Source organism: Asparagus officinalis, chromosome 5, assembly GCF_001876935.1.
Source record: "Asparagus officinalis chromosome 5, Aspof.V1, whole genome shotgun sequence".
NCBI classification, from domain to species: domain Eukaryota; kingdom Viridiplantae; phylum Streptophyta; class Magnoliopsida; order Asparagales; family Asparagaceae; genus Asparagus; species Asparagus officinalis.
Genome location: NC_033798.1, coordinates 124,311,711 through 124,322,828, shown reverse-complemented (window position 1 = coordinate 124,322,828; position 11,118 = coordinate 124,311,711). Strand labels below are relative to the sequence as shown.

At 38.5% G+C, this 11,118-nt stretch overlaps 1 protein-coding gene across 1 annotated transcript; it reads right to left on the bottom strand.

Annotated features, from left to right (window-relative positions):
- On the bottom strand, window positions 283-10,833 carry LOC109841114 (DNA-directed RNA polymerases II, IV and V subunit 3-like). The gene is made up of 3 exons (XM_020409984.1): window positions 10,294-10,833; window positions 7,081-7,318; window positions 283-726 (listed from the first exon to the last, which is right to left on the bottom strand). The coding sequence occupies exons 1-3, from the start codon at window positions 10,764-10,766 to the stop codon at window positions 469-471; spliced, it is 969 nt and encodes a 322-aa protein (XP_020265573.1). The 5' UTR covers window positions 10,767-10,833; the 3' UTR covers window positions 283-468.

Genomic DNA, 11,118 nt, shown 5'->3' with positions numbered 1-11,118 from the left:
GAAAACTACGGCAATATCACTCCAATTTTCGCTAAACGCAAATTTACAAAAGATTGGGGTCAGGGTAAATCATAGCCCCATTTTGAGTTGTTCCAACACAACCTTAGAGCCACATACCGCCATAACAGGCTTAGGTTAAGTCATCAGTAAAGAATATACAGGTGTACCAAATAGAGTCGAGAACAACAGGTTCAAAGGCAATGCACTACTCAAATTGATGCTTCCAGCGCATTCAAAGATGAACTCGGGGGCATGTAATTGGTTAGGACGAAAAGAGAGCAATAAACCAGCAGAAGATGAGGAATTCGCTGCAGATATCGAACATAGAAAGCATAGTAGGCATCCAGAATATCGCAGATAAAGAAGTTCGCCAAGGATGGCTTAAGGTTTCAAGCCTATAGTTTTAAGTATTAGTTCTGGCATAAGAGAATGCACATAATTAGATCAGTACAACCACCGTTACTTGGACTACCCAAGATGCGCCTTCAGTTCACTGAAGTCGTTCTCTTCAGCATCCTGAAGACGAACAGCATCCAGCTTCTGCCTCAGAACATCAATTGCATTGAGCACCAACTGGGAAGCCTTGATGGCACCAGTCGATTCCACGGTGAAGATGAAACTGTCTTCCTTCGCGTTAATCTCAACTAGCCCAGGTTTCCCCATTGCCTCTGCTTTCTTGATCACCTCATCATCGTAAGTGTATGCTTCAGGGTCAACCACCACCACCTGAAGGACAAATGCATTCATTTAGTAAACCAATGATACCAAATGGATCCACAAAGCAATGAGTTAATATGATAATATTTGTGCAATCGATACATAGAACACAAGCTTCTTGACACATGGAACAAGACAAAATGAGAAGAAAATTGTTGGGGAAATTCAGAGATGCAGGGATTTTTCTATTACCTATCTATCACGCTTACTAAGATAGATAGAACCTCAGATTCATACAACACGGGTGACTACATCGACAACAAGGACTTGAAGCATGTTAAACACTTCCCCAGACCAATAACCTTATCTAAGCAATCTGGTATATAAGTTAACATATCTTACTTAAACACGTGACCTTGAGGCCATACCACTTATCCAGTACTTAACTAGTTTCCAATCGTCTTCACCCCCTCATAAAACTCCATTGTCTTGTTCTTGAAGTCCAATTGTAGTTAACAGAGAACTAACAGAAAAGAGAGTACATATTTTCTATATTTACCAGCCATTTAGAAACAGAGTCATTCATGCAAGCCATTGATTTTTTGATTGATGCAACTTACCGAAGCATTCTGCCCTCCACAAGGAGATACTTTTAGGCTCTGCAGAAGCGGCTAGAGACTGCTACTATATAGTACACTACATAGGGAATCTCTCAAAGATAAACCTTAAATTATCATGCCGGTTTGGCTCATTATCAAGTTGGCGAGCGAAATTAAGAACCCCTTTTTCAGAAGTTATACGTACAACATTGCGACAATTGATTTTATCAACGAACAAAATTATAAACTAATTCAGTTAACTGATATTCTTCCACCACAACAAACCTCTTACTGTTTAAGGTCTCATGATTCCCATTTTCCACAAACCTTCTTTGTCCTGAACAGACCTTGACAACCCAATATGTCCAAAGTCCAGAGATTTTGTTAATCTCATCCAATCCATCAAATGATGTATTGCCCTAGTCTTGTTAAAAATCTGTGACTGTTTGCAATTCAAAGAAATGGAGAAAATTAATTGCTTCCTTCATGGAAAAGGTTGCAGATAATGAACACAGGACGATTGTGATTCTAGCGCCCTCAAGATCCACCGATACTAATGAAGTTAATGTAGCATCCCCAAATTAGTCATCCTTTTTACTAATGTCAGCTGTCAAAGACTGTCAGTAAAACCAAACACTTCTCTATATCTATGAGAAGCAGACTTGGCAAAATTAAAAAAAAAAGATATCTTTCTCCAATAATCAAGGCAAAGAGAAACTCCTACCTTGAAGTAAATTTCACAGCATTTTTTATTGTTAACTGTAAAGGAAATAAAGAGTGGTGTCAAGTTTAAACCGCCCATAATGCCATATTAAATTATTCTTGAAAGAGATTGATCCAAACTGAATGGAAGCACCGGTACTTGACAATAATTGGTTCCTGTTAAAGGCATTACAAAAAAATGCTTCCAGCCCCCAAAATAATAAAAAACGTGCTCCCCCCAAGACTTTTTCAACGGGTGTTTTGCCCCCCCAAAATAAATTTTTTATTCTCTAAGCCCCCAAAACACAAAACCCAAGAGATTAAAATATGTGAAGATCATAATACCCTTCTCTCTCTCTCTTTATCATGATGTCACTGTGATGATAGTTGAAATGATTGATGGGGATTATTATTTTATTATTTTCGTTGTTGATGGTGTTTTTGTTTGTATTGGGAGAATGTTAAGGTTACGGGTTAATTGTTAAGGTTACGGGTCAGTTGTTAAGGCTATGGATCGGTTGTTAATGTTACAGGTTAGTTGTTAAAGTTATGGATTGGTTGTTAAGGTTACGGGTTGGTTGTGAAGGTTACACGTTGGGATATATATGTATATATATTTTGAGTGACATGAATACTTTGGGTCATTTGGCCTAATGGTAAAGTTTGGGATGTTGGACCAGTGTTTTTAATGCGCGAGGCGCAATGCGAGGCGCAAAGCATCTTTACGCGCACATGCGCAAGGTGTAACGCGATGCGCGCGCCCGAGTGATGCGAGGCGCACACCACACACATAATATTTCAATATATGTAATCAAGCGCGAAAGAACATATTTTTAGAATTTACATAAAAAATATCATGATAAATAATATCTTGCTACAAAATCACAATATATTGCCTTAATTTCTAATGCTAACACCCAACATAGTAGCAAATTTCATAAATTTTCAAATCAAATGTTAAATCAAGACTTATATCCAAACTAAGGATTAGTAATGGTCGTCAATTGAAGGTTATTAAAAAAGCCCAATGGATTTATTTTGTTTTTTGGGATATGGAATATCAAGTATAAAGACTCGATTGAAATGTTAACAAAAAAAACTATATGAGGAAATGCACTACATGCATCCTACACAAAGTACGGATGTACGCGAGGCACAAAAGACGCTGTTGCATCAGATGTGGGGCGCATCGCCACCGCCCAGCATCGTAAGGTGCATGAGGCGCAATGAGGCGCGCGCATTTGAAAACACTGTGTTGGACAAGAGGTTAGGGGTTCAAACTCATACAACAACAATATATATTTAAGGGTCTTTGATTGAGCTCTTTGTATTCTAAAAATATTTTTAGAATATTCGTTGTTAAGGATAATTGTTGGTTGTGAAGGTTATGCATTGGTTGTGAATGTTACAGGTTGGTTGTTAAGATTATGGGTTTGTTGTTAAGGTTACGGGTTGGTTGTGAAGGTTACGGGTTGATTGTTAAGGATATGTGTTGGTTGTGAAGGTTACGGTTACGGGTTGGTTGTGAAGGTTACGGGTTGATTGTTAAGGATATGTGTTGGTTGTGAAGGTTACGCTTTGGTTGTGAAGTTAACCTACAAAACCAACCCGTAACATTCACAACCAACCCGTAACCTTAACAACAAATCCATAACCTTAACAACCAACCCGTAACCTTCACAACTAATGCATAACCTTCACAACCAACCATTATCCTTAACAATGAATATTCTAAAAATATTTTTAGAATACAAAGAGCCCAATCAAAGACCCTTAAATATATATTGTTGTTGTAGGGGTTTGAACCCCTAACCTCTTGTCCAACCTCCCAAACTTTACCACTAGGCTAAGTGACCCAAAGTATTCATGTCACTCAAACTATATATACATATATATCCTAACGTGTAACCTTCACAACCGACTCGTAACCTTAACAACCGACTCATAACCTTAACAACTGACCCGTAACCTTAACAAGTAACCCGTAACTTTAACAATTAACCTGTAACCTTAATAATCTCCTAATACAAACAAAAACACTTAGTTCCCCTCATCAACAACGAAAATAATAAAATAATAATCCCCATCAATTATTTCAACTATCATCACAGTAACATCATGATAGAGAGAGAAGGGTATTATGGTCTTCACATATTTTAATCTCTTGGATTTTGTGTTTTGGGAGCTCAGAGAACAAAAAAATTATTTTTAGGGGCAAAACACCCGTTGAAAAAGTCTTATAGAGGGGGAGCACTTTTTTTTTTTTTTTTGGTTTGGTGGCTGGAAGCATTTTCCCCTTAGGGGCTGTTTGGTTCGTTTTTTAACTCGGTGGAAAAGTTTTACACCGCCTCCACATCAGTTTTTTCGTGGCCACGTAGGATATAAGCTTTCCGTCGGTTTTTTTTCTTATCTTTGGTTCGCTAGAGTTGAAGAAGGGAAACTCGGTGAAAATCGCCGCCACATCAGATTTTTTCTCTCCCCCAATTCCTTCCTCAACCTCGTGAAATCTACGAAAACTACAGCCACGTCAGCTTTTTTCCATATAAACAAAAGTTTTCCCTTTTTTCCATGCGCACCAAACACAAGAAAAATAAATACATTGGTTTTCCACTATTTTTTTGTACGAACCAAAACGAAACAATCTATTTCTTGGAAAAGTTTAGAAAACTCAAAATTTGTGTTTTTATACATGGAAATGCATTTCCCTATATCTAGGAAACAAACCAAACAGCCCCTTAAAAAAATCTAGAGAAAACCATTATACCTCAGCTTTGTCTTTACACTTCATAAGGGATCGAGGAATGCAAAACAAACAAACAAACATTAAAATGGTGCATGCACAAACAAATGGCACTGTGCGACTGCAAAGTAGGCAGACAGATATGATCTTAGGACTCACAAATTAGTAGTAGTGTAGGAGCAAGGGAAAGGAAAGGGAATCAACTATGTTATACTCATTAGGTTTCATTCAATTATACATCAATATTAATTGGGCGACTTTGCTCTACTATGTCAATTATCAGATCAAAACCTAAAAGGACAGATTTAGACTGCCAAAACAGAAACTTATGGGCAATAAACCAAATCAATATCAGTTTTCAGATCTCAATGAAGAGTTTCTCAATTCTCTTCCAAAATGGCTGGAATTGTCAGGTAGAATTTCTGCTTATATTCATAATGAGGTTGCTATCACTATAGATTGGCATTAGAAAATGCACGCAGCACCAATAGATTGAATGGCCTATAAACCTGGAATTGTGCAAAGGTGTATACCTAGAAACTGTGAGGTCAATGGTGGTCCATAAGCTCCAAAAATTAATACACAATTAATGTCACAATCCTGCTGGACTACCAGCTAGTCGGTCACCAATAAATTTTATGTAAACAAGGAGAAAACACCACAGATGGCTACAATTGACCGCCTCTGTAAGATAGCAACCATACTTTTGCATCCATGTAGGCAGTCAGATGTTCCATCTGATTATGACTTCACCATTATTTCTCTATCATCTGCATATAACGTTCTAACTCTCTTTCCTATTTGATTATCATTTCACCATTATCTATAATCCACATATACCATCCAAAGTTTCTTTACTCCGCCTTATGCTGCTACAAGAGCAATATGCTGCTATATTATTAACTTCGTTTTCCAGCAGAACAAGGCTGAAGCAAACATCACTTTCCTTGCACCTTTATCCAAAAAAAAGACTGTAGTATCTAAATAATCAGTTGTACCAGAAAAAAATTGTAACTTTGAGTGAGTTTATTATCAGAATTGCTGAAAATTTTGAGTTCTTTTTCACCTCTTTCTTCTATTATCCAGTTACTACTTTTCTGCAAGTCAATATTTGCAGAAACATCTACTTGCAGGGAAGAAAGTATAATACTTCTTTTTTGGGGATAAAAATAAAATACCTCCTATATTCTCCTACTTTGCTTCCAAAATGTAAGCTATGAAATTGCAACTTATCTACCAAAAAGAGCTGCAAAAAGATACACATAGCAAGCCCGCTGATCAAATTTAACCAATAGGGTAGGTCATTTAGCAAAATGTCTTATTAAGTAGTTGTTTTATAATTCTTTATACCCACAAACATAAACACACTGTAAAATCTAGGACCAGTTAGACAGCATTCGAACGCATATCGAAGAAGTGCCAATAAGCATTGATAACTTACTTGTGTCCTACAACATATGGATGACCAAGGTTATCGATGGCGGATAGCGTCGCGTAGCGGTGAGGTATCGCTAAAGCTATTTCGGGCTATTGCGGCAAAATAACGGTAAAAAGCGTAAAGTTAAATAGCGGTCTAATTTAGATATATATAAATACTAAAAAAAATTAAAAAAAATCTAAGAAATCTAAAAGTACATATTGGATGATTTAAAGAGATCATAAACATGAAATAGACATGTAACCATCACGTAATACCAAAGCTGACTGGAGGAGTCAAAAAGTCGTCGTCTTCGAGAAGAAAAGCTTAGCGGTGACAGGACTATCCTAAGAGGAGCTCACGGTGAAGGAGGTGAGAGGAAGTATCAATGTAGGTGCCAGAGGCTATGAGAGGTGACGAGAGTATGCTGAAAATCACAAGAGACGGTGGAATGCAATGGTCAAGGGTTGAGTTTAATTTTTAAAAAATAAGCCTCAAACCGCTTTTAAATAGCAGTCAAAAAGCAAATTTCGAATGCAATCACTCACTATTTACCATTATGACACACTATTGATCATTTTTGCGAACAGACATATTCCGTAATATGTCACCGCTATTGCGCGATAGCGTAACGGATGATAGCATCGCAGGAAGGGACCGCTAACGCTATTAGCGCCGCTATTGCGGGGCTATTTACCGCTATTTATAACAATGTGGATGACAAAAAGTTTCATGCTACACAAGTGGCCACAAAACTCTTTATGCATACTAATATTTTCAAACTATTGTATCTCCAGAATAATTGTCAAGAGCATAAGGCATACAATGATGTTACATATGCAGAAGAAGCTCTTTGACATGAATTTTTACTTAGAAAAATGTTGACAAGAGGAATCGGTAAATCAAGCTACACAGACATATTAGACCAAATTCAATAAATAAGGGGTTGATAGGGGAAAACTTACCTGTCCTGTATTTGGATCAAGGTCGAAAACTTTGGTAGGACTGCTTTCAATCCAGGCCCTTTTCTCATCAAGCGATAAGGTTTCCATCAAGTCCTCATTAATATGAATGTCAGGCTCATACATAAAAGTTACAGTTGCAGCAGGAGACCATTTGGCATGGTCCTTGCCTATTCCTTTCCTTGCTATAGCTCTTAATCTCAATTCTTGCCCACGACGCAACTTTACGATTATTATTCCCCTGTCGCAAACATGTTGAATGAAAAGTTGAATCACCTCGAGAAATCTCCATATAAAATGAAATGTGATCATACAGGTGAAGTTAGTTACAATGAATTGAAAACAATTGACTATGACAATGTCTTACCATAATTAAAACATAAAGAAAACATACTTTCTAGTTAAGGCATACACTTTTAACGAGATATGTTCACTGACATTTGTTGGACACTTGGACTAACTTTGCAGTGAAGGTGATGCCAGTTTTCTAAAACAATAGAACATAAGGGGCTAACAGTTGATCCATCATGAAGGTAGCAGCACTTACATAACCCATATTGATCCATAATGCAAACTTTGAGACAGGATCCTGTGACTCTGCAACCAGCTCTCCATTACAATGTATATCATAGTAGTACATTTCTAAATTTTCTAATGACGACTCAACTCTTTACAATACACCACCATCACCTCATTACATTTCTAGTTCCATGAAATAGTTGCAGACTTGCAGTTGTTTTTGTTAAAGGGCCATTTGCATGTAAACTAGACAGCTTTATAGTGGACCATCCTTATGTTTGTGACTTAACACCCAAAACTGACAGAATAAATGGTGAGGTAAGAAACAGATACAAGGACAAAATATGGACACGAGAAGATATCAGATAACTTGCACAAATTCTGGAAAGGCATACAGAAAAGGGCAATATTAGAACAAGATGTATTGAGTCCGAAGTAGTGCCATGTTTCTAGATGTTTGACGTGGATATGGTTCCGCAGCAGAAGTTTCAGTAGGAGTGTCTGTAACATCAGTAATGAAATATCACCACATTAGTGCACCTGGACAAATACTTGAATTTGTTGCTCTTTTAGTACACTAGCAGAGGGAACTGTATCCATGTACCTCCATCTATTTTCCTTTTTTCCTTCTTACATTGATATAGAGGGAATTGCAACTGAAAATGCCGAAGTCTGAATTAAGATCACACAAGCATTCAAATATCTAGTGACATGGGAAATTTACTCCTTTGCAAGTACAGAGTGTTCGCTGGTATCACAAGTGCAGAAATTCATCTATTAGCAGATAACAATAATAGCAAGATAATTTATGAGGGGTCACAGATGAAGGATGACAATTGAAACAAGTCTTTATAGTCCAAGTGATGCGAAAGTGATCATGTCCAGCTATTGCATTGAAATACGATACACAATGCACTTCATAAATAATCCTAATTCCACATGAGCAGATTATCGTCTATCAGTAAATCAAATAATAGCAGAATAATTTTTGAGGAGTCACAGAAAATGGTGACAATGGGAAACAATGTCTTATACTCTACGTTGCATATGAAACTTGATTTTATAGAGGTCAGATATAAATTGTTTCTACGTAACTCGGTTTGCAACCGTTATGCAGTAGAACATATCCACAAAACATATTTAGGATTCTGGACTGGGGACTAACATGTGCAGAAAAAATAATCATCCAAGGACACAAAGATGATATTTAAGTGGACTCAAATCCATGAAGTGAAAACCACAGCCTCTTTGTTAGAAGCTTATACTTGCTCGATGAGCAAATAATGACCCTCTAAATCATTATAAAAACTAACTAATGTCCCAGAAATATCTTTTTGCCAATAATTGGCAGAAGTTTTCTTTGAAGTTTATACTTGCTAGATTGACAATTTTTATCTCCTGTCACTAGCATTTGGATCTTTTGAAGCGCATAGAATCTAGTAATTTATGGTGTATCTTCTTCAAAGATTTTGGGAATACGATGGAACACTGATATGCATGACAGTTTCAATTTTTTGATCTGAATACTAACCATCTAGGGTTTAAATGATGGGTATGCTAGAATGTTAAACGCCATTAGGTCTTGCCCTCGTTTTACAAGATTTCTTTAGGAAAGTGTCACATTTCATACGCCTTTTGCAGGATGCCGATCACTTGACGATAATGTTTAGGCTAGGGTTTAGGTCCTTTAGGATCAATCACATTCAGAAGTGAGCCCAAAAAAACCCTACAAATAGCTAACAAATTCATGAAAGGTCTAACCTTCATAAAAGACACTACAGCCACACATTGTGATACAAGCTACAGTTTACGCAATGGTGCAAGTAAATCTAATCACACACGATCACATTCAAGGAACAATTCCTCAAAACGTCGTGTTCAAATAGTTCTAACTATTTTGGAATCTGCATTTTACTTGAGAAGTCAAGAATTCCGGAAAAAATCTGACTCGTAAGGTAGGCTAGACTAATTGACCAGGTCCAGGAATCGGTATTAGCCCTGTTTCCGCTGTTCTAGAGTCGGTAGCTTTAATTGCTCGTGTTGAATCAGCCGATCGCACTTTTTACGTCCCCATGTCGCCACACGGGAGGGACATGGGGCGCAAAAAGGAAAGAGAGGGATGGGGTTTCTCTCGCTTTTGGCATAGCAGGCCTCCCACTGGGAGGCAGTCTAGCCAAGCAGGAGTCCACCAATAGCAGTTTCTTCTGTAACAGCTTTTGCTCTAGCTGACAAAGAGCTAGTGATTTTCTTTGCGGAAACCGAGCTAATGATTGGAGATCTTCTACCTAGATAGTATACAGCTGACCCAGCCAATCTCGATTCGTGAAACTGAATACTTGAAATTCAACGGATCCGCAGTTTTTCTCTTTTTCTTGTCGAATAGCTGAGATAAATGAATTTTTGACCATAAAAAATAAATTTTGAAACTTAAATAGCCAATGTCCCTGTAATGAACAGAAAAACCGCATTCAAGAAGCCTAACCTTCATAAACCCTCTCCAACCTTCGAGTAAAAAAGTCTCCAAATTTCCCCGAGATATTATCAAATCTAGCCTTAGACGAAATACAAGCCCTAGAGTGCACATTTTTTTAGGGTTAGGGCTTATGATTTAAGAAAACATCTCAAAACAACAAAGAAAAACAAAATTATTCCATTTCCCCCCAAAATACACAAATATAGGGTTACGTTTAGGGTTACCTCTGCTCAGCAGCCTCATAGCTCGTCGAGCTCGACTCCATCGCCAGCGCTTTCACCGCAAGATCCACCGGAATCACACTCGCCTCCGCACTCCTAAGATCCGCACTCGTCACATCCAGCGTCTGATCGGAGTCACAACAAACATTAAGATGAAACTCAACCGAGCAGAACTCGCACTGGCCGTCGCCGTCGCAAGAATCGCAGTCACGTGAGAACCGCATGCGCATCGCGTTGTCGGACGTCAGCGGGATGAGGCCGAGGCGGTGGGCGATGAACTCGTCGTTGAGGACGGAGGAGTTGACCTCGATCTCGACGAGGTCGATGGCGACGGTGGGGACCTCGGCGATCATCACGCGGCGGAGGGCGTTGGCCATGCTCGCGTCGGTCTCTCGGAGCTCGAACTTGCAGTATTCGTCCTTCATTTCTCGGATCCGCACCTTGGGGAATCGTTGGTAGGAGACTGTGGTCTCCATTGCTGGAGGCTTTTGAGCTCCCGATGGGTTTTGCCCTCTTTTGGGGAGTGAGATTAGGGTTTTCGGTATTAGAGAGGGGTAGAGAGGAGGGTTTCGGTTGGATTCGGGTCGGAGGGGATTAAACAGATCCGAAACCGACCTTCGTTGGTCCATTGGGTTCTTCAGATGGGCCCAATAGGTCTTACAACTGGTCAAGCCCTCCAAGGCCCATTAATGTGTGTATTGTGTCAAAAGTTGCAAAATTTAGTACTTGGTTAAGAAGTACTACATATTTTTTGTTATCTGATGATTGCTATGCGATTACAATTCGAAATGTAATTGATAAGCCACAAATTCTTTCTGGCGTTTATTG